Source organism: Pteropus medius, unplaced genomic scaffold, assembly GCF_902729225.1.
Source record: "Pteropus medius unplaced genomic scaffold, Ma_sr-lr_union100, whole genome shotgun sequence".
Classification (NCBI taxonomy): Eukaryota; Metazoa; Chordata; class Mammalia; order Chiroptera; family Pteropodidae; genus Pteropus; species Pteropus medius.
In genome coordinates, this window is record NW_024349505.1 from 2,095,118 (window position 1) to 2,121,132 (window position 26,015).

Sequence of the window (26,015 nt, forward strand, 5' to 3'; positions counted from 1 at the left end):
TAAGTGTGTACTTTTATTTCTGTGTGTATTGTTTATTAATTCATTATGCAGAATAAATTTCTAGACATAAAACCATGGGATTGAAGGATGTGAGTATTTTGAGGCTCTTAATATTCATTGTCAAGTTGTCCTTTAGAAGTTTTATATTTTCCTTTCAGCTATGAATATATTAAGTCTTAATCCTAAATTAGGATTGGTACCAGCTATAATTAAATACATAAAATTTTTTTAAAGGCGTGAAAGAGAAGACTAACCATTACCAAGATGGCCTTAACATATTCCTCAGCTTGACTAAACTTTAGGCAGGCTTCTTACTAACTATAGTCCCCTAATCTCCCTTTTTTTAAGAGCATTTTTTTTTTTTAAATTTGCAAGTATAAATTTCTTCTCTGTCCCTGTGACATGTAAATCTTCTTTCACTCCCTTGCCAGTTTTAAAACTCAGGGATGTCTTTTTTAAGGCTTTATCAGAGAATGGGAGCCATTCTTTGAAATATAATTATCAAGAGAGTGCCCAGTTTCCAGTCAATATGGCAAAGTAGGTAAATGCTGTGCTTGCCTCCTCTCATGACCACATCAAAATTACAACTAAACTACAAAACAACCATCATTGAGAATCACCTGAAGCCTAGCTGAACAGATGTTCTATAACTAAAGACATACAGAAGAAGCCACGTTGAGGCTGGTAGGAGAGGCAGAGACTCAAAATGAGCTGGTCCCACACCTTCATGTGGGGGTTAAAAATCAAGAGAAATATCTCAGCTGCAGAGGTCTTCCCTGAAGAGCAAGATGTCCTGACCCACATCAGGCTCCCCAAACCAGGGTTCAGTGCTGGGAAGAGAAGTCTCCACAAGTTCTAGCTGTGAAAACCAGTGGAGATTGTGACTGAGTGAATGGAGGGCTGCTGGAATCCCAGATGTTCCTCTTAAGGGCCTGAGCATGGACTTACTTGCAGATGGACTCACTCTAAGCTTCAGTGCTGGGGCAGCAGCTCTAAAGGTGCCAGGGACATACAGGGAGAAAATAAATTGTCTGGCTACAGGGTGAGGGCTAGAGGGGCAGCTTTCTCCTAGATAAAAGTACTAGCAGAGGCAGCTGTTCTTTTGGTGAGCCCTCCCATCACCCAGTGTGCAGACAAAGTAGGGCACCATATATGAATCCCTAACAACCTAGCTAACACTGTGGCTGCACCCTAGTGATTCCCTGAGATCCCACCCCACTCAACTTGTAGGCCCACCCTAGCTGATACCAGTGGCTTTTTCATATAAAGGGCTTGTCTTGGCTCATGCTGTAGACTTTCCTAAAATCTCTCATAGGTTCACAAATCCCAAACAAGCAGCACTTGGCCTGCTTGTTTGCCCCATATGTCTTGGTAAGCAGCCCCAAGCCTGGCAATAGTAGTGGTGGACCTCAATTTGCAGTTTAAGCTCTCCCAGGAACCTCTAAGCACAGCACAAGTGGCAAGCATTGCAGATTATTTTATAGTTTATACCAAGTATCCCTAGGCAGGGCCCAAGCAGTGGTTGACCTCAGCCTGCAACAGAGGCCCTTCCAGGAGGCCTCAGAACCAACATACCCAGTGGCTAGCTTCAGACCACACAAAATCACCACCCAACCACCTTCCACAAACAACACACCCGAAAGGGCAGACTAGGCAGGGCGAAGGACCCTGCTAAAGAGAATCCTGCTCCACTGGGTTAGCCCCTGCACAAAAGCTCCTTCACTGTAGTCACGGCCAGTTTTCATACCAATCAGCCTGAAGGTCAATCCCTCCCACTGATGTACAAACAGTAACCAAGGCACAACTACAACAGGAGGGCATGCACGACCCACACAGGAGACATATCTGAAGCACTCGGCTCTGGTGACCAGGGAAAATGCACCACTGGACCCCACAGGACACTACATAAGACCACTCTACTAAGACTGAGAGATATAACAGCTTTATCTAATACATAGAAATGAACATATAGGGGCAGCCTAAATGAGGAGACAGGTACTTTAAATGTAGGTGGATTAAATACGCCAATCAAAAAGATAGGGTGCTGCATGGATAAGAAAACAAGACCCTTATATATGCTACCTACAGGAGAATCACTTCAGATCAAAAGACACATAGACTGAAAGTAAAGGGTTTGAAAAAGACATTTCATGAAAATGGAAACAAAACAAAATAGCTGACATAGCAATACTTTTGCCAACAAAATAGATTTTAAAACAAGGGGTATAACAGAGGACAAAGAAGGACACAGGAATCCCACTTAAGGATATTTATCTGAAGAAACCCAAAACAGTACTTCAAAGGGACATGTGCATCCATATTTCATTGCCACATTATTCATGCTAGGGAAAATATGGAGGCAACCTAGGTGTCCATTAATAAATGAATGGATAAAGAAGAAGTGGCACATATATAATGAGATATTACTCAGCCATAGAAAAACAGGAAGGGGTTAAGAAGTACAAATTGGTAGGTACAAAACAGTCATGGGAATATAAAGTATAGCGTAGGATTATAGTCAGTAATATTGTAATAATTATGTATGGTGTCAGATGGGTACTAGTTTTATCAGGATGATCACTTTGTAAGTTATGTAAATGTCTAATCAGTATGTTATACAGCTGAAACTAATATGAAATTATATGTCAACTGTAATTGAAAAATAATAATAATAAAAAAAAAGAACTGGAGGGAAAAACAAAAGGGAGAGAGCCCCTATCTCCTAGTCTCTTTAGGAGGGTAAGAACCTACCTTTGATAACCACCACTGAATAAACACAGATGACCTAATCACACTGACCACCTCTTCCTCAGTGTCCGCTTTCTCAGATCTTAAAAACGTTTGCATTTTCTGTTTTAGAGGAGTTGAGCTTAAACTCCCTACAAGACTGTAATAGTCTTGACCCCTACTGCAGTAGTCTTTTTTTTTTAATTTTTTTTTTTATGATGACATTGATTAATGAAATCCAATAAGTTTCAGCTGTACATTTTAACAGTAAGGCATATATATATTTGCACTGTGTGTTCACCTTCCATAGTTAGATTTCTTTCTGTCACCACATATTTGACCACCTTTACCCCTTCTACCTCTCCTCTCCCCACTCTCCTTTACCCTCTGGTAACCACTAGTCTATTATTCATGTCCATGAGTCTCTGTTTGTTTGTCCTGTCCATTTGTTACTTTCAGGTTTATATCCCACACATAAGTGATATCATGTGATTTTCAACTTTTTCTGTCTGGCTTATTTCACTTAGCACGATTATCTCGAGGTCCATCCATGTTATTGCAAATGGCAGTATTTCATCTCTTCTATGGCTGAGTAACATTCCATTGTATATATGTCTTGAATAAAGTCTTCCTTGCCTGTTTAACACCAACAAGTATAATTTTCCTCCTGCACTTACCATCTTGTTTGAAGGCATCTGAGGAATGATAAAGATTGACGGGGGAATAATAATGTTCAGTTGCCCCTCGCCAATTCGGTGAAGAAACACTCAGTGTTCCTAATGAAGGACTGCTGTATCGCGGTCTGGTCTTTGACCCAAAGAGAGATGAAGATGAACTCTTCTTAATTCTTAGCAAAGCAGCATATGAAGTAGGGACACCAGGAAGCGCTCCAGAATATTCTGTAAAAGAAAAACAATAAAACGTGAATTTTGATGAGACTATTTTATTTTTTCCTATCTTTCTTCTGAAAATCTTTCTTCTGAAGACATTGTTGAAAATCTCCCTTGCAAATGCAACCAAATGCAAATTACAGTGAGAATGGAAAAAAAAACCCAAAATGTTACTTTCATATTTTAAAATATTTTCTGAAAATTCTACTAGTTATTGAAGTTCGGTAAGAAGGAAGGAAACAAAAAAGATATGCAGGAGGAGAGAAAAGGGAAGGGAAGGAAAGGAAAGGAAAGGAGGAAGGAAGAACAAAACAAGGAAGGAAGGAAGGAAGGAAGGAAGACATCTCAATGCCCTAGACTTTTTTTATTTATTTTGGTCAGGAATATTTGGGAATTAACATTTTGTTTGCCTTAATATTAAAATATCCATTCACATAAATTAGACCTGTTTATTATTACTATTAAAAATGAGAAAAATAAAAAAAAAAAAACATTCTTGGTTACATTCCATAAATATAGGTTGGATTTTCATTATCTAAAATTTATCATATAGTTGGAAATCCATCTAATGTAGCTTATGTATTTTGACCAGGCTGTAAGTTATGCCTCATGTTCTTGAAAAGCAGTTAAATTTTACCATGGGAGGTAAAATTTGTGGAGAAATTTGTTTTGTAGATTTTGTTTATAATCTATATAATTTAATATTATCAAGTGAGAATACTGATGAAATTCTTTTATTGATTACTGAGAAATGTCATGCCATTCATATTTTACTTTAATTCTCAATATTTCTTATTGTAAAATATATGCATAATACCCAAAGTAGACTGTACTAACTCTCCTTTATGTCTTCAGGTGAGAGTCAGTTTAGTGTATAGATCAAATGTTTAAAAATACAAATTAATTATGATGAATTCTAAAGAAAATTTTGGAATTTGAATTTTTTCCATGCCTTATATCAATTAAATTTGACAATTTGTTGATCTTGGAAATACTTTTAAGAATCAGACATTTCTTGTTTAGGATATCTGTCATTTGAACTTAATTTTAGGTAAAAAAATGACTTTTCTTTGTAAGTAAGCTTTCTTATAATTAAAATTATTTAGAATCATTATACTGCCCGATAGAGATATTTTAGGATGCAAAAAGTATTTCTGTGATTTGAAAATAACACTTAAGGTGTTAAGCATCAAATTAAGTTTAACATTTTCTGTTCTGTGAAATTATAAATATGACTTCTCTGAAACTCAGAAAGTGTATTTTTAGATGTTCTCCACATTTACAATGAGCATATTTGTAGTCCAAGCCTATTAGAAACTGTTATGAGAATCATGTCCTTTAGTCTTTGTGTTCAACCACAAGCCTGGCGACGGTGGATCAATTTAAACTGAAAATAGCTAGCCTCTCCTGGGCAAAGTGTATGAGAACAGATTATGGGTAGACATAAAATCTCCTTTAAAACCTAAAATTAAATGCAAGTTTTGGCACCTAGAGATATAAGGTAATGAAAATAAAATGAGTTTTCCTTTAAGGTAGTTTGTCGTTGTAGTCTTTGAACCTATTCATTTCTCAGTGCAGTCTGTCGCTTTGTTTTTAGGTGCCTGTTCTGCACATATATATTAAAAAAAGAGAGAGAGAACGAAAAAAGAACTATCCCATGCTAGTATTGCAAATTCAAATGGAGTATGAGAATGTGCTTTATAGTTCTTAAAACTCGATAGGGATAATCAGTGAAAAACTAGAAGGGCTGTAATGAGGTTCAAAAAAGCCAGGATCATCACTGTGATTATGATAATTATACAGATAATTATAGATATTTAAAAGATATATTTTTTAAAATGAAATACATATTGTCCAAGTGGTACAGTAATTGGCTATGCCACTCCATAGAAATAGAGATGAGCCAAATCTAGTTTGGCTGTGTGCTCCATATCATGGCTTCATTTTTTACATAATCAGTGGCATCTGTTGCTGGTGTCCATGATCACTGCAAGGTTAGCCCTGCAGACACAGGGCACTGAGCAGTATCAAAGCTGCCTAAGTGTTCCACATATAATGAACAGCGAATGTAAAAGTGGGGCCAGAGTGGGGAGGTAAAAGGACTTTTCAAGTTCTGAAGAGAATCTGGAACCCTTAAACTGCTAATTCCATTGAATTAAATAGATGGACCTTGGCCTAACCTGTGGCCTTCATCAGTCTCCTGATCTGAGTGCAACTGACTATCAATTCAGTGAAGCCTCCCTCTAGGGAGCATTTATAATTCTTCCACCTGATGCCCTCTTAGCTGTCCAGCCTCTTTTTCTGACATTGCTAATTATCATACTCCTCAATCCCAGTTCTGTAGGATTCTCAGCTCTGAAAAATGGGTATATTAACACAAATAAATGGGAAATGATATTTCAATTATAGTTTAATTCCCAAATTAAAGAGATTGAAAACATGTGCTGGCCTGTTGAGGGTAAAAATACAGCACCCCCCTTCACTAAGTTTAAATTTAAGTATTTGCATTTCTGTCCATCTCATCTTACTATTCCATCTCTTTCTCTCTAGGATCTCAACCCCTTCAAGATTTACAAGTTACTAATAGTAATACTCTTTCACTGTCCTGTACCCCTCTTATTTCCTCAAGTCTCTCCCTATCCAATTTAGAGTTTGTGGTCATTAATTTACTAACTCCCTGCAATGCACCTTCAATCACATTGTCTTTACCTTCTATTGTTTTCACAAGCTAAACTCCTCGTCTAGTTTAAATCTCATTATCAACATACTCTGGAGAATATACAAAATCATGCTTAAAGTTTCAGTTCATGATATTAACCACAAGAGAGATTTTCAAGCTCCCTGGTAATACCATAACATTTCTCTAGTCCATTTATTAGCCAACCATACTGAATAAATATGATACATAACCTCTGTCCTCAAGCTCCACACCTTCTTGGCATTCCTATTTCATTCGGAAAATAAAAGCAATCTGAAGAAAGGGTCCCTCATGTGCTCCCACCATTTGTATGTACACCCATATATTCTGCCTTGCTTTCACTGATATGCTATGAATAAATTGTCTGTGCATCTAATAAAGGCCAACTCTTTCACTTTTGTGCACTGAATCCCATTCCTTCCCATCTTGACTGCTCAAGGACATCTTTCTAGAAAATGCCCTATATCTTCTCTCCTTCAGCATTTATTTTTGTCTCCCTATTAGATCATTCCCATAACTATACAAAAATAACCTCTAACCTTTGAAAAAAGTTATCTTGGCCTTACCATTCCTTCCACAGCAAGACTTCTTGAAAAGAGTTGTTGATGGTCACTGTTTAATTTCTTTTTTCCTTTGAGCCTATTCCAAGCAGTCTTGCTTATTCAATTCCAAAAGAATGACTTTCTTCAAGGTTACAATAACCAGGTCATTGCTAAATCTAAGGATCAATTTTTACTGTACTAGACCTATTAGCAGTATTCAACAAGATCGACTGTCGTTTTTTACTTTAAACATTTTCTTCATGTGATTCCAAGATACTACAATCCCATGTTTTTATTTCTGTTTCACTGGCTACTCCTTATCACCTTTGCTAGTTCTTCTTTGTCTCTTCAACTTCCAAATGTTGGCATATTTTAGAAAAAGAAAAATAAATGTCTCTATTTAAACTATTCCTTGAATGATCTTATTCAGCTTCCTCCCAGTTGAATTCCATCTTTACTCTAGTCTTAATTACTTGGACCCAGCTATAATTCTTTGATATTCTAATATTTATTTATGTTCATTCTAACTCCCACTTTTGGTTAACAATTCTTTTTTTTTTAAATTTTTTAATTAGTTTATTAGTTTCAAGTATACAGTACATTGGTTAGACATGTATGTAGTTTATAAAATGATCCCCCTAATTGCTCCTTCTCTCCTCTGGTTTTCCACCTAGACAATATATTAATGCTAACTGCATTCCCTATGCCGTGCTCCCCATCCTTGTGACCATCTATCAACTACTAATTTGTACTTCTTTAATCCTTTGCCCCATTCTCCCAGCCCCCTAACTTTCCTTCCCTCTCTCCATCACCAAATTGTCCTCTGTAATTGTGAGTCTGTTTTTGATTAGTTTGTTCTTTTTATTCCTTAGATTCTGCATATAAGTGAAATCATTTGGTATTTCTCTTTCTCTGACTTATTCCACTCAACATAATAACATCTAAGTCCATCCATGTCATAGCCAATGGTAGGATTTCATGGCTGAGTAATATTCCATTGTAGATATGAACCACAACTTCTTTATCCAATCATCTGTTGATGGGCTAATATCTTGGCTATTGTAAATTGTACTGCCATGAATATTGGGGTGCATAGATCTTTACGAATTATTGTTTTGGTTTTCTTTGGATAAATACCCAGAAGTGCAATTACTGAATCAAAAGGTATATCTATTTTTAATTTTTTGAAAAAACTCCAGACTGACTGTTTTTCATAGTGGCTGTACCAATTTGTAATCTCACCAACAATATATGAGAGTTACCTTTTCTCCGCATCCTAGCCAACACTTGTTGTTCTTTGATTTATTGATGATAGCCATTCTGACAGGTTAACAATTCTTTACTCTCTCTTTTGTGGCTCTGCTTCAACTCTTAAAAAATTCTTGGGCTCTGTCATTGAGAAGCATCTTCTGAGATAGGTAATTTGCTAAATCTTATTTAGCATTCAGAACCTATTTTTGATCATACTTTAAGGATTGTCATTTAAGAAAAAGAGGTTAGGTTGGGTCTAAATTCTGCACCCAGGATTTTGAAGATGCTCAGTAAAATATAAATACTAAGTGACACTGATGGGCTCTTGACTGTATTTCTTCCACATACAACTCCCTGTTTGTTTTTCTTCAGCAAACAATCATCATTTTCTCCTAAATTCATTCCTTCTTATTCAATATTCGTTAATTTTTTTCAACAATGAAATTTCTTCTACGTATTAGGAACCATGACTACAGTTGTAAGTCACAAATGGCTCCTGCCTTCATGAAATTTGTAATCTGGAAGTAATTGGTAAAGGATTAGGAATGGGTAAAATATCAGTAAAGGAACATTAAATAAACAAGCAAAATTATTCCTAAAATATATAAAACTAAGAACTATAATACATATAATCAAGTAAAAAGAAAACAGAGAGTGCCTGCCTTCAGAAGAAACTTGCCAACATCTGTTTTTTTGTTTTCTCTTTTTTTTTTTTCTTTTTTTACTTTGCCGCGATCATGTCTCAGTTCCAGAGAACAAAACTCTTCTCTTGGCTCTGGTGCATACATCCTCCTACAATTTGGCTACTCATTTTATTGACTAAAAATTTTGGATGAAAGCAGCTCTGTCAGTAAACCTCTTTGCAATATAGGCTCCAAAGTTAAATGGCCTGGATTCAAATTTAGACTCTACCTCATAAGGCTCTGTAGCTTTGAGCAATATATGCATAGCTCTGTGGCTCAGTTGCCTTGCCTATAGAATGGGGATAACAATAGTATTTCCTAATAGGTTGTTGTAGAGATCAAATAAATTAACATACATAAAGCATTTAGAATGTCACCTGTTCACAGTAAGAACTCAATAAAGGGTAATTATTTTTAGTTACTTTGTATTATTATCTGCACTATTTTTATTGCCTTATACAATTCTCTGGTGGACAAAATTGAATACTAGGCTTACACTTTCTACATTTGATTGGGTTACAAAATACAAATATAAATATCAAATTTTAATACTCTTTTTACTCTGAAAAATTAAAAGAGTGGAAATGGAAGGGGGGGCTAGTTATGTTTTTATTTTCCAGACAGATGTAGTCCCATGAGTAAATTAGAAAAAAAAAAATTGACCACTGATGGAAATTACTGAGCTACAGAAAACTCGATGCCTACATATTCTTGTGTTTCTATTGGCTAAAGCAAGACCACTCCATTTTTTCTTCATATTCCTACTCAGAGTTTGGAAGTATAAGTGACTCATAATTCCTTTTCAGAGAAATCTTCATTAGTTGCTGAAACTTTTAATGAATATCTATACTGAAGATGTCAGCAGAATCTAGTTATACGTTAATCATTTTTTCTTCTATTTTCTCACTTCTCATAGATCAGACCTTAGGGAACATGCATTACAGTTATTTCTAAAGTGGTCTAGAGATTTTGCGATAAAACTCAATTAACCTGGTGCTCTCACACCATGAAATTCCAGCTGGAGGTTGGATAGGAGTAAATATTAATGCCTTCATTAAATATTTCCTAATCAAATGACCCTGGGACCACTGAACTTTATTATTTAATAAAATTGTAGTCTGTTGAGTCAGAATGATATTGCCACCACTTGCAGTTTTAGAACTAATAGCATAAATTTTTTATTACTTAAAAGGTCACTTTATAGATATAACACTGCCATTGAAAGTAAATATTCATAAAATAATGGATTAGAATTAGTAAAACTAGAAATTGTATGGCAATATTTATGCATAAATAAATATAAAAATGTCATTACAATAAAATATATATATAAAAATATTTAATCCCTTACCATATTAAAAATTTCCTGAATTTTCTGATACCAAGTAAACTTCAGATTTTTATCTCAGTCCCTAAGTGTAAAAAACATGTTTACAAGGAACTTTAAAGTTCTTAAAATATTTATGATAAGACTAGAACATCACTATTAGATTCTTTATTTGAATTTTTTCTTTCAATTCACCACACAATGTAGTTAATTTTTACAGCCAAAGCAATACCAAAAAAACTCGTGAAATGACAGGTCTTTATATAAATTCATTTATCCTTATAGTTCTAGTTTGATTTTAAATATTTATTTAAGCTCTTACATATAAATAAACTATAGCACCAAATGATATGTTATGCTCTGAAGAATATTAATGCTCAATCACTGACTCATAAGTCAGGGGAGCAAAAGTGGCACCGTATATTGATGACACAGTGTACAGAAAGAGCAGAAGTCATACAATATCTGAGCCCTCAGTGTGACCTAATTTGGCATCAAAGTCAGCATAAAGAAATTTGATATCTGACCTTTTTCAGGGTAATTGCTAAGGCTGTTCTCTCTTTGATGAGAATTAATGTTAACTGTGCAACTTTAGCCTGCTACTGTTTTATGAAGCTTGCAGGGATGGATGTAACACCTCAGCGAAGCCAGTCGTGTGAAGCATATTTAGAAATGGTAAATAATTTATAAATAATGTGCATCATTTCAATTTGGTTGTCTGTATCTATGGCAGAGGAGAGTTTGAAATAGCCTGAGTTAAATGTACTCTATGTCTCAACTCAGCACTTTCTTCAAGAAATGTATTATGTGTAAACTTTATAGTGTTTTAGCTGCTGAAGTGGGAAAGGATGTGCGGAGGATAAAATTCACCATTTTTAAAGCACCAAAGTTAGGCATTTAAACTGTAGTACCTCTAAGATATAAGGAAAATTTTAACAGCATTGCATAAGACTGAAAAACAGGCATACTTACAGTGTAAAAAAACAACAAAAACTAACAAATTATTTATACCACTCCTTTTCAGGTATATTGTTTACATTTGAAGTCATAATAATTTAAGATTTGGAGAACTTTATCTTCTTTTCTAAATAGGTAATGCTTAGTTGTATATATAAAAATATCATGAAAGTTATTACACCTTAATGAGGGTATCATATGTGCTTTACTGAAAAAATAATTCTTCTGTTTTAACTATTGTTAAAAGGTTTTAAAATCTATAATACTTAGATGACATCTTTTTAAATTACTAAAAGCATAAAGTAATTGCATTCAATTGATATTGCCTTCATACTAGGAATATTGTTTTCTAATCACTGAGGAAATTAGTAAGGGTAACAGCTAGTTATGAAATATAACCAAATTAATTTAATGATAAAATAATTCCCTCTTGTTTTGGAGAATTAAAGGTTTCAGTGATGTTTTAACTCTGTAATGATTATATTAGCTTTTAACTTTCTAATCTCTGTGTGTTTAAGATAGATCAGAGAGTATTTGATAGTAAATCAAAGAAAGCTACTATTGTTTACCAATAAATGAATGCTATGATTAAAATTTAAACAAAATGTCTTCCCTCCCACTCAATTTTAGAAAATATTGTATGAGAAAGTTATGCTTTCCTTATATGCAGTGGTATAAAAAACAAACATACATGTTTTACTATGTCCACTGGCTTCTTTGGTGCAGTGTTGTCCATAGAATCTATAAAATGCGGATACACTGAGTCCATTGTGGCTTTAAGAATGGATCAAGATGGGCCATTATATTAATGGAATATTAGGTAGCTAAGAACAATCTAGAAACATGGGCTACATAGACACATATAAGGTGATTTAACATTTATTCAATATACACAAAATGATCAACTGTTACGTATCCCAAATTAAAAGGTAAATATGGAATACAAGAAGAAATAAACCATAAAATCTTTGCCTGCAAAGAGTTCTTGTAAACCAAGAACAGAATAATCTAAACTTCAGGGAAACCACTTTATAATCATGGAATTTGAACAAAACTCAGACTGATACTGATAGACACTCAGATAAAAAACATAGTGATGGTTTTAGAAAAAAGTTCTTCACAGGGTTTAGTTCTTATTAAGTAGGAGATATATAAGAAGTGATTTTTACACTTACATAGGCTGAAGCCATGTAGCAGTAATAAGGCAGAATGTCATACTCCCCAGTTGAGAAAATAAAGGTTTCTCTCAAGCCTGGTGGAATCCTCACTCCACATGGGCACTAGCTTGGACAGATGTGTGTCTCTGTAAGGAAGTTGGTAGGGTCCAAGGAAGTTACACCTTCCCACTTGGATGGGTACATTAGCTCCTCCTTTATGCAGCTGCTCATAGCGAATCAATGTCCTTATATTTTACCATTAAAGAAATCCCCATGTTCATTTTCCTTAGCTTTTTGTTACTATCTTTCCAGTGATCACAATCTCATTGTGATGCCCTAGCCACAAAACACAATATTAAAAGGGAGAGTGAAATAGGTGCATAAATGGATTACGGTTCAATCTAACTTGTGTGGGAACATCTAGGAAGAAACAATTGATACTGATAAAATAGGCCTTGGAGCTGGAGACGGAATTTGAACTGAGCTTTGGTCATGTCTCACAATAGAAAAAATAAGCATTAAAAAATATGTACGTGACTTTTATTTTGCTACTTAGTACATGAAAAGTTGCTTAGGAATCCCTTCAAGGGGTGTTAGTTATTGAAGTCCCTGAATGATCTCATTATAAGAATTTTTCTTCAAAGGCAATCTCACAGCTTTGACCCTAGCAATTATATGCTAGTGAGGCACATATTGGAATAAATTGGAAACTGTGCAACCAACAGCAGTTTCTTCAAAGAAGACATCAAAAGATAATTTCGCAATGACATTTTAGCAAAGTTAGGTGAATTCTCATTTAACAGAAGAAATACCTGCAAATCATTTAAATTCACATATATGCTGTGATTTTGGTATTCTAGCCTAAACCAACAGCTGATTTGATCTAGTTATTTAGTTAAATAATGATAAAGATATCAAACAGGTTAAAATGTTGCAGCCTAATTCATAATGTCACTCTCTCAGTCAGTACCTCTATATCTGCCTCATCTGAGGCACTTATTCAAGCTGTAACAGACTCTATTTCCAGGAAGCAACTCCCATTCTAGAACCGTTGTTTCTTGGTACTTACAGATCACAAACTACTACTTTTCAACTTGAAAGCCTTACTTACACATGAATTAAATTTCAAAGGAATAGGCATCTGGTACCTTTCTCAATCTCTAAGAGTATTTGGCTCAGCTGCCATTTAAACCTTTTGGTATTGCCTCCAGGTTTGGAGTGATCATTCTTTTAATCCTTTCCCTTATGGAATAAATTATGGGGTACAGATTCAAAAGGAATAGTGGTAATTTAAGTTTTCTATGAATTATAAATTTAAAATTTCTAACTAAAAAAGAAATATATATTAACTGTAGAATTAAAATCATCTCTAATCTTGCTATCCAGTTGTAGTATCTTTTGCAAGAGTAAACAAACTCTGATATTTTCTCATTTGATTCATAGACATACCAACAAAGACATACCAACAAAGTTTTGTTTAAAGGAAACTGAGATTGGCTTATATATGTAATCTTCTAATTTTTATTTACTATTATATTGTGAATATTGAATCCTATTACAAATGTTCTTCAAAAGCATTCTATTGATTACATGACATTCCAATGATGTGTTTTGTTATAATGTATTTAACCATGTCCCTGTGATCAGATAAACTTATCTATAATATATAATGCTGCAGGAATATTTTGTACACAAATCTTTGTCTTTATGACTAATAATTTCCTTGGAAGAGCATCATAGAAGTGAAATTTTTGAATATAAAATAGTTCTCATTAAAATTTTTTCTAGGAATTTTGACTTAATTATACTTCTGCTAGCATCATGAGACAGCAATAATTTTTAACATTATATTATCATATTTTATATACCATTTGTTAGATGATTGCTAATGTTAGTTATCTTTTAAAATATGCTAGTTAAAAATCTATTATTTATTGTTTGGATTTGCATTTTGATTATTAGTCATATACTTCATTTTCTCACATGTACATATTTTTTCATTGAGTTATATATGTTTTTTTTTATATCGAGTTAATTTCTTTTTCTTTTTTCTCAAAATCACTTGGTCCACTATGACCATCAACAATTCCATTTACTGTTGTGTGAATTTTAATTTGATGATAGTGTACTATAGATTTACAATTTTATGTAGGTAAATTTGTTGATCATTTTCTTTATGATTTCCTTTACTCACTTATTTACTTCTTTGTTTTTTTTTTAATTTCTTTTTAAGTTTATTCATGACTTCTTTAAGAATCTAGATTTAGAAACACTAGTCAAATAACAGCAATACATATATTTATTTTTCTCTGTGCCATTTTCAAAAGCTAATTTAAAAGGAAATTCATATTATCCTAAGATGACATGTCAATTTATTTATTTTTTTCAGGGGAAAGGTACAAATAATTCTTGAATACCATTGTAAAGTTCAAAATATTTTTAGACTATCAAAAAGGTGGTATCAACTTTTTAAAATTCTTATGTCAGGTTCAAAATTGCCTGAGGTCAAGAGGATTGATTTGCCTTGAGAGGAAGAAAGTCAGTGAATATTTAATTCAAATTAATAAAGAATGAATGTAAGTTAAAGCCACAGGCCAAAAAATACTACTTAAACTCTAAGATGAGACTTTTAAGATTAGTGTGGCTCCATATGGTTCTACAGTAAAGGCAAACCTGCTTTACAAAACATTGCTTGAAAATCTGTATTGTCAGTGGTATATGCTGTCAATATATTTTTTAAATTTTATTTAAGATTGTCACTAAGCCCACTTAATACTGTACTGCTGAACACACTTTATTGTTGCTACAAGTTTTAATTTCATGACAGTGCAAAAAAGATTGACTTTTTAGGTGACATTTTTCTTTTTTTTAAATGATAGTTGGTCAGTGGCTAAGGCTCAATGACATTTATCAGCTACCTAATTAAAATGTAGACACTTTTATAATAATTGCAAATGTGACCTTCATTTGTGTATTTTTGCTAGCTAGCATGTTTAGCCAAATGTCACAAAGAACCCTAATCCATTCTTCCCCATAATGTTTAATTATATCATATTGAAAAATGTTCATTCTTTAGTTACTATGGTTTATGAAATCATACTGCTTCCCTGGAGAGTGAGAAGCTGCAGTTCCAATACCCTAATGAGCTGTGATTGCAAGACTGTGTCTACCAGCTGCTGAAACAACTAACTGAAAAGTGAAAATCCATTCAATTCACAAGTTGGTTTGCCTTCATGATGCCAAAAATAGCTCTAATTTGTTCTCCTCTGTACAAATAAGAGATTCATTGACATGGGCTCGATTGTTTTGGGTTTCTTTAAAAATAGCCTACATTTCTCTTCTCACCTTACCATGTTTATATCTTATTGCCTTGGTGAAATCTCCTCCTGAACATTCCACCGATATTTGCAGGTTTAACCTACTCTCCATGCTTTCCAAATTCTACTCCTATACTCATAAGCACTACTCTAGTTAACTCTTCTCCTAAATTCTCCCCAGATCCTTCCACTCCATGATCCACAATTTCATGAAAGTGATATTGCTAACATGGAAATCTGATCATGGTACATACCTGTCCCAAATACTGCAATCAATCCTTTTAACCTTCATGGCAAAACAAACTTGCCTTCTGAGAGACAAGGCCCTTATGTATTCCTGGGAATTCATATCTTCTCTTTCCTGTCTTCCTTCTCTCAAATTTTAGTCAATCAATATTGAATTACTTACAGTTTCTCAAATGAATGAGTCCATGTTTTTTATTTAGCCTTTGTACTTGCTATTTCCCTAATGCTGTTATGGGTTGATTATGAAGCAGTGAATATGTTATAAAAATGTAATTTGGGGCATGTTATATTTATAAGTAATCACTGTTATTTATAAAACTAAAGACTCATAAACCATTTTATCTTAGTTTATAAACTATAATTACAATTTAAGGATAGAATGAAACATTTAAGATATAAATTAACTTTTTATTGTATTCTTTAAAAATATTTTAGTCCTCCCATATTAAGAGATTTATCTATATAATGTAAACATTGTAGGGTTAATGTAAAGAACTTTATTCCCTTGAAATATTTTTGTGTGTAGTTTTAAGATTTTAAGCATAAAATTAAATCTATCATAACATCAAAGTGTATACTGTAAGATTTTTTTAGTACCTTAAAACATGTCTTCTAGGGATGTAATATATAACATGATGACTATAGCTAAGACTGCTGTATAATATATAAGAAAGTTATTAAGAGAGTAAATCCTAAGAGTTCTCATCACAAGGAGAAATTTTTCTCTTTTTTTCTTTCTTTTCATTTTATTTTATCTATATGAGAAGATGAATGTTAGCTGAAGCTATTGTAATAATCATTTCACAATAATATATATAAATCATCATGGTGTACTTTTTAAACATACAGTGATATATATAAATTGTTTCTCCATAAAAATTGAAAAAAAAATAAGTGTCTTAATGTCATATTAATGTTTGGGTAAACACATAGAATAGAGAGAATTGATATGTTAGATATAATTTTAGAGTTTGAATGTATTTTTGTAGAACAGTAAAATAGTTAAACAATCTTTTTAAAGATATGTTGCACTATTCTCAAATATCACACCAACTGCTAAGTAAAACAGCTGAGCCAAGATTTTTACTAGGAATATTTTTATATTAAATCATTGATATTTTACAAACTTGGAACATATTTGGTCAATTCATTTTCCATTGGTCAGTTTATCAAATATATTTTCCTAAATAAATGTACTTACCCTATTATAAACAAAATTAAGTTCTCAGCTATATTTAGTTTTGTTAATAATTCTTCTGATTTAATAAAGTATAACTATATAGAAACTACCAGCCTTTTGGTAATACTATAAAAGTAGAAGTTTGGGGGCATTTTTAACTCAATGTTTTCTATTGTGTACCTCTATCAAATTTTCATTGGTGAAGAAAAAAGATTTTAAACTCCAGCTGAATTTACTCAGTTTCTCATCTCAACCAAGGGAACATGTTACCTTATAGTTGAGGATTTGTCATAGTAGGATATGGTGAATGAAAGATAGTAGATTTAAGAAATAAAAAATTTTAAAAATATGTAATATTTCAAATACTGAAGACTTATCTTCTAAAATAAAACAATATGAAAAAATTATAAGAATTTCTCAGATCTGGAAGAAATTTATACAGTCATTGGAAACAAAGGAAGGTAAGTAATAATTATCCAATTTCCCATTATTTCTACAGTAAAGTATACAATACTTTATTGACTGTTTCTTTATTCAGTGTACTGTATTCTGTAATATACATGAGTGCATGTGAATATATTTCTAAAAATTTAATTTCCAATTGCTCAAAACTATTTTTTTCATGTTCAAGTCCCATTTCTGTCATTCATTATCTTCCTGACATTGGGTAAATTACTGAATCTCTCCAGTCCTCTATTAAATCAGGATATTAACTACTTCAAATGGCTGTTCTGAAGATTGAGATAATATGTGTGAATTGTCAAGTACATTGTTACAAAATAAAAGTCTACAAATTGTATCATGATTATTTATATTATTGTTATTAAACCTAATAATACTACAACTTGAAATTAAAATCAATGTGATATACATCTACTAATTCTTCAATATAATGTGGAACTATTTCTAATAATTATTTTTGCTGCCTTAGGACAACAGAGATTCTTTGGTTAATCATACTAGTGGGGTAGATGTTTTATTTTATATCATAATGTTAAGAAAAAGGTTTAGAAAAAAATTAAACCACTAGATTTTGTGGGGCGTCTAATTGAAATTTTGGTCTTAAAGTGATCCAATATATACTATTCAAAAGTCTCTGCTGATAAAATCTGAAATTGAGTTCCCTTAATAAAAGTGTTCCCCACGGCTAAAAGAATAGGTTTTTCAGAACTAAAAGATGAAAAAAATACACATGACAAAATTGAATAATTTTCTATCTCTATTGAGAGGAAATTTAATCTGGCCAAGAGGTGGTTGAATAAAATTTTTAATAACTACATTTCCTAGTGATAGTTATCATATAAATTTTCTCACAGGAGTCCTTAGCAGAATCTGCATAAGTGATAAGATTTCTCATCTGCTGCAATAATGTAAAAAGTTGAATTAACCCCCCACAGGGCCTACCACAGTGCCTTGTATGTGGTCAGTACTGAATAAGTATTGTTGAACAGAGGAGACCTAAAAGCTAAAAGAATGATTGATTTTCTATAATTTCTCATTACAAAAGGGATAATATAAAAATTATAATTTGTTCATGAGCAATACAATAAAAGAGATATTCTTACAACTGTACCAGAATTTATATATCAAAAAAGTTCTTTTTTTTTAAAGTATTCATTTCTGTTAGTGCTACTGGCTTTTATTGCCCAAAACAGTTTTTGAATATCTATTTTATAATAGCCTCCATAGCCTTATGAGTATATGAATATGCATTATTAAAAAGCAGCTCTATTTATGATAATTAAAAGCTGTGGAATTTGATAAGTAGACAGTACTCATTAAAAAGAAAAATTCAGAGAGAAAGACAACAAAGTTAGGAGAACTGAAAATAAGTTATACCAGGGGAAACTACAAACTTGCCATATCAGAGATATAGACTGTATATAAAGACAGACTGTAATAACTGGGAGAGAGACTTAAGAGATAAAATATGGCAGAATTATAGAAGGTTTTGTGTTCTTCTGATCATGGAAGTGAGATGAGCCAAGAGCACAGAGGATGTTTAACTAGGTTGTGTAAGATTTCAGTAAAGGCTGTATCATTTAGACATCATTCTTAATTACCTCAATATTATAGTGGCATTATAATAAAATAAACCATATTAAAATGAAGTAAATATTAACTGAAATCAGATCTGCATATGACCTAGTTAACTCCAAATTTTGGCAAAGGTTGAGGAGAAATTCTTTAGGAATTTAAGCCATATACAGTGAGGTCATGAGTGACAATTTGACTTACATATTAAAGGCTTAATTATAGGTCTGATGCATATCTGATTTGTTTTTCTACAGGGTCCTGTCAAAGTTAATGGAAACGAATCATGTACTTGTATATCTGCATAGTCTTGACTCAGTAACATAATTTTCTTCTCTAAAAGAAAATGGAATTGCAAAATTTAAAACATGTCTTGTTTCTTTTTCTCCTTCAGCTTACTAGAAATTACAATTTCTTAATTAGAAAAGTCAACTCTATGTCACAGTGTGATGCTGAATCATTCCTTGGTAATTTTTTTTTCTGGTGAAAACAGCTTTCTGTTTGAAACTATAGTTTTACTTATAAACTCAAATATAATCTCAGTACTAAAAATACAAGTTTAACATTATAACATTAAAGTGACATTTTTGGAAAAATTCATCTTATATGGTAAAACAAAAAGACTTTTCACATGGAAAATACATACAATAACATAGTTTATGAAATCTTGAACTGATCATAATTTCAGGATTTCATAATTTCTGTCTCTTTTAAAAAATAAACTCTGGTTTTTATTCAATGTAACACATTTTCTACTCTTTTTTTAAGTGTAGTTATGAACATCATTCACTCTATGCCTTATCTGTTTTTTTCTTTCCTGGTTATGATGATCATCTTTTTAAAATTGATATTTGTATTCATTTTTTAGAAGCAAATAAAAACTACTATTATTTTATAACATTTAATGTATATATGAACATATTTGATAATCACCTCCAAATTAGCACTTCATATTCTTACATTTGTATGTTTTCTGAGAAACAAGTTATTTAAATAAAGATTTGTCTCTCAATTAATATATAAATTGTTTCTAAATTTTCCAGCATTTTTTTATATAAACTATATAAAAGTTCTCGACCTGGACCTATGGGTGGCTTTTAGGGATTCTGTGAACCTCCTAAAATTATTTGTAAAATATTATGCATACATGCATTTGAAGAGAGATGAGACTATTAGGGCCCATAGCATTTATCAGATTTTTACAGGAGCCAGGGACACACCAAAACTGTTAGGTGCTTAGTATTTTTATACACTTATTCATAGATATGAATGTTGTTGGATTTCAAAGTATGTTGATTCAAATGAGACCCATGAAAGTTTAAGTATCTCTGGGGTGCCAGGAACTCTGTTCAGTGCTCAGACTCAATGTGGTTGCAAGAGCATGCAAATGGGAACAGAAGTGGGTGAACACATGCAATATACTAATTGTGATACAGGCAGTGCAAAAGAAAAAAAAAAGATTAAGGACCTGCAAATGAGAACGGTTTAAAGAAGATATTCTTGAAATGTTAATCTAACTCTATGTCACTTCACTTCTCAATCTTAAAAAGCTTTTATTAAGGTATATATATTATAATTGCACCTTAAAACAAATGGTATATTGAATCAAATATGCCAAGAAACTTATGAAAATAATATTTTTTAAATCTAGTGCCATCTAATCTTTTACTCCAGTGTCTAAGTACATCTCTTAAATATTTGTTAAAAAGATATACCTATTAAGCACTAAACATATGTGAAAATTTTTCTTGGGGACAATGAAAAGAGATGGCCCATGTCGTTGGACAATTTACAATCTATTTGACAGTTAAAAAAGATTATATAAACTAAAATATCCTCTCAGGAAGACACACTTATGCCAGACTTTTAAATTTGCAATAGAGTAAATGCAAAGATGCTTAATGTGGTTAATTAGCATCTACTAATAATTTGTTTTCATAAAACTTGATGGACTTCTGAAATATTGTGTATTCAAATTTCCTAAAATGCTACATATGTTACCAGTAGCTCACCTTCCTAAACCTAACATTCAAAGTCATTTATATAAGCTCATCATATTCACCAAAGATTATCTCTCCTATTTTCCTACCAGGCCTTAACATATTTTCCTTGAAGCTGCACTTTTTAAATTCAAGTATTGACAATGTGGTACACAGTGAGAGTCTCTATAAAAAAAATAAAAATAAAAACAAACAAAAAAAACACCTTACTACTTCAGAAAGCATCAAAAATTTCTCAAAAATTTAAGCACAAAGGTTAACTAATTTAAAGTATTATTTTGATACTATAATAAAAGCAGATACATTATGAAACAGAAATGTAAACTTTAAAAAAAATATTTTAAAATAAACTATTAGATTTCAGAGATAATCCTGTAGTGAGCTTCTTTAGGTTAGACTATATGAACTCTCATAGGAGTGGGTTTAATCTCATTATTTTTTTGAGTATTTTGCTAAATAATTTGAGAGTCCCAGTCTTAAGATCCAATTCACTCACTTTTTTCAACTCATTCTTTATTCACAAATTTCTAATTTAAAATGTCTTTATGATGCCTTTTCTTTCTACACAGCTAAATTCAACATTCTCCTCTAGGCTCAATTCTGATCACTCCTACTTGAAATATTTTATTACTAGTTATATTTTATCTCACCTCGAACTTTTTCAGCTTTGATGAATAATATAATCACAAATCTGCTCATATGCTTACTAATATGTAATGTGCTAATAATATATTTTCTATCAAGAGAAAAGGGGACACATACATTAGGCATACTTAATCTCCCCCTCAAAGAAACCACAACTATAAGAAGGAGAACTTGAAGATAATAGTAAAAGTACCAGTAGTTTATCTGTTAAGATAAGGGAAGGGACAATGTTGTCAAAGCAATGTTGAGGATTATGGCAGTCCCTGTGATATCCAGGTCCAGCCTCCTTCTGTCTTAGAATACCACCCTTGCCCTTCCCACAGATATATCTCAGGAAACTATGGGCAATTTGAATGTTGGAAGGGAAAGATCAGCGTGTGTGAAAACATGTTCCTGAATGTAGTGGGACCTGAACATAAAGATGGCAGCTGAGCTGCCTATTGCATCAACAACGAAGCAGATAAAGGAACTGTGGTGTATTGCGTGGTCTCTGAGAGGTTATAGCTCTTCACTGCTTGTGTTTTGGGCCATTAGCAGGGATTTGTATTTCCAACCATATGCAAACATTTAAATATCCATGGGCAGTATGTAAATGTGATATCAAGGACATGATGAATTTCACAATGTATTCTTGCCTTACGATAAAACTTGCTTTTCTTGAACATAAAATTGTCGAAAAGCATAATATTGCAGTAAATGTACTATTCATTGTGTTAAAAACCTGCTCAATTTAACACTTTTCATGTTATAATAACAATCATCAAAATTTGGCAACCTGGAAATTAGAATCGTCATTGTTCCACTGAAGGAGAATATTCTAAAAGTAAATAAAGTAAAAAAAAAATCAACATAGTATTTTGGTTAGAAATGAAAGAGACACATTTCTAAAAGAAAACAATTCTTGGAGAAAGCAGAAAATTTGCTTACATCTTCATATTAGAGATATGAAACTGAGCTGTACCTGAGCTTTCCTAGTCACTGGAAGGAGGTCAAAGTAGTATTGCTGTATGTCAATTTAAAACATGGTACTATTTTTAGCAAGAATTTTTATTTTTTTATTGGTCATTGAAATTTCTATAATAAGATATACACATCCTCATACCCTATAATGAAACATTTTCCACGTGGAGATTCTGTCCAGTAGAGGGCAACGTTGTACATTTATTCAAACCTCACTTGAACATTAAAACTTGAATATAAAGTTAACAGGACAAAGAAATTGGGATCATAGAGGAAAGAAAAGAGAGAAAGGAAGAGGATAGTGAGAACAACAGTTTACTTTTAAATAACAATATTAATACTTTATCAATATTTATATTATTGTTAATATTGATATTTTAAAATAACAATTTTAATCTTGATATTAATTGTATAAAATTCAGTTCTAGCCACTTTCTTTTCTCCAAAAATGGCCTGGAAGAATTAAATCACATTTGAAAAAAAATAGGAAAAAAATGCTTTTAGAGAGATTTTTTTTTCATAAATAGCTTGTAAAAATTGAGCATTAATTTTGAAACTTAATTTTTTAAAACTTAAATGAAATATTCCTACCTACTGAAAAGGTTTTCTGACATTTCAACCTCTCTTGAGTGAGTTTCTTTCTCCTATGTACTCCCACACGATGCTCTTTTAACTCATATAGTTATGTCCATGCTCCAGAGCTCTATTAAGAATCCTCTCCCCATTATTCTATCAATGTTTGGAACAGAATGTTTGCTTGATAAATATATATTGAATAAATGACCAAATGGCTAACTAATGAAAATGAAAGTTATTTCAAAAGAAGAGAAAATTTTTGCCTACAATACTAAATTAGCAATAAAAATATAAATTCTGTAAAGATATGACTAAAAGAGCCATTGAATTTTCACCAAATTACCCTAAGCATAGACAGATATAAATGTTTGCTATCAATATGTATTTTGATATCTTTATTTATTTCAAATTTATGATTTTGAAAGTTTTTCTTTCCTCTTTGTTAGCTTTATTTTAAATTTGGAATACCAAAGAATAAAATAATCAAGAAGCATTCAAAAACACCTCTCCAGTAAAAACAACTTAAAATAAATTAATGCTTAGCATTATTAATTACCATAATGCAAAGCAACAATTCAAGATTCTATTTGCACAATACACAGATATTTATACATATATACATGTAGATCTATGTATCCAGCTATCGATCTAGCTATCTATATGCATATATATCTATGCATATGCTCAAAGAAAACTACTCTAAAAAACTATGAGTACATCAAATACAATAATTTGCAAAATAATTCTTTGCATTTTTCTTCCTTTCTCTCATATGATCTATCTATGTCTTTAAATTTTTTTTGTTGGGTAAAAACTCTTGGGTAGATAAAACATTAATCACTCTATATTTTTATATTCCTTTAGCTAGATTAGATATTAGCCTTCATTTCCAAAATGGCATTGAGTCATTTTGAATATTCTGATGAACAGATATTTAATCAAGTCAACCAGTTATTCCAAGAAAATCTGTATTCAGAGGCTTTATATCATTTTTGCTTGGCTCTTCCATTGTTAAAGGACAATTAAAAAAAAAACAAAACCCCTAAATGAAAACGGCTATATTAAAAAAACAAGATGTTTTACTTCCTAACGTCATTGGAAATGGAAGACTAGGCTAGCAGAAAATACAAAAATGTTATTACCCAAAGGCAAATCTTTTTAGAGCCAAACATTATGCCAGTGGTCTGGTAAAATCATTCAGTGTGGTCACAATAACGATCAGTTTAGACTGGCTTAGCTGCAGAACATCTGCAGAGAGTTAAGGGATGGGCCACAATTCCCTTCTAAGGGCTCTGCTAAAGCATAGTCAATTTATTTCAGGTGTATAGACATGATCCACACTAAAGTGATACTTTCAAGTAACTGTAAAATATATCCCCAAATAAAAATATTTTTAAATGCAACCAAATCACCAAGAAATAGATACTCGGGTTATTGGTATTTTTTAAAGTGTGTTATTTTCTTTGTTTTATATTTAATTATAATAGCTTTAATGTAGTAGAAAAGCCTATATTTGGAAAGCAGATTTATTATAGGAAGCCAGAACAGACTCCTGTTCCTGATGAAAGTGAAATCCTGCTCATTTATAGAGAGGAGTGTCATTGCAAAATATGTGAAGTGATAGGAAATGGTGAAGCAAAATAATAAATGCAGGGAACAAGAGGGCAGAAAATATGATCACTAAAGACTGCCTATCCCAGGCTCCTTTTGGAATAGGGAGACAGGCTTCACAGCTCTCAGGGCAGAATTAAAGGTGTTCTGTTTTTAACAAGTTTTTGTAACAGAACACATTTCTTTATTTCTCTTATTAATTTGCCCAAGATTTTGGCCTAAGTCACTAAAATCTTTTTTTAGAACTAAGATTTCATGAAACACAGGAACCTTCAGAAACAAAAGGGAAGAAATGAGATAAATGAGATAAATTACATTTTGGGGACAAACCAAATTTAGTTTTAACATTAGAAAACATGCTGAAGTTTTTTAAAAGTAATCATTTAAAAATCATTACCACAGTCCCTACTTATCTGTGGATTTGCTGTCTGTACTTTCAGTTACCCATGGTCAACTGCAGTCCAAAAATATTAAATAGAAAATTCTAGAAATAATTCATAAGTCTTAAATTGCATGTCTTTCTGAGTAGCATGATGAAATCTCATGGCATCCTGCTCTGTCCCATGTGAATCATCCCTTTGTCCCGTGTATTCATGCTGTATATGCTACTCATTAGTCATTTAGTAGACATTTCAATTATCAGATTGGCTGTCAGAGTAGCATGTCGTATGTGTTCAAGTAACACTTATTTTACTTAATAAATGTCACATTCACAAAACTTTTAACAATATGTTGTTATAACTGCTCTGTTTTGTTATTAGTTATTGTTTATCTCTTACTGTGCCAAATTTATAAATTAAACTTTATCATAGATATATGTGTATAGGAAAAAACATGGTATATGTAGGGTTAGTATTATCTGCAGTTTCAGGAATCCACTGGGGGTCTTGGAACATATTCCCTGCAGATAAGTGGGGACTACTGTACATTCACATGTATGTATGAAATCAGATAGATAGAGAGATAGAGGTAGAGATAGAGGTATACTCTGTCACCTAGTACAAAGTCCTTGTGAAAAATCCCAGAGAACACCTACATTTGACTGAATAGTGGGAGAAAATGGGAAACAATTGAGAGAATGGCAAGCTACTGAAATGTTCTAGGGTTACCAGAGGATGATAAATGATAAGCAAGTATCCAAAGAATAAGAATGATATCCAAAACACAATTTTTCTTTTAAAATAGAAAAATTGGTTGGGACCTGAGATAGACCT

At 32.3% G+C, this 26,015-nt stretch overlaps 1 protein-coding gene across 1 annotated transcript in view; it reads right to left on the reverse strand.

Moving 5' to 3' along the window:
• CNTN5 (contactin 5) overlaps window positions 1–26,015 on the reverse strand; it is a 1,114,755-nt gene that overhangs the window by 464,240 nt on the left and 624,500 nt on the right. Inside the window, exon 4 of the mRNA XM_039881982.1 lies at window positions 3,405–3,626. Within this exon, the coding sequence (XP_039737916.1) occupies window positions 3,405–3,626 (222 nt within the window). The remainder of the gene's footprint in view (window positions 1–3,404; window positions 3,627–26,015) is intronic.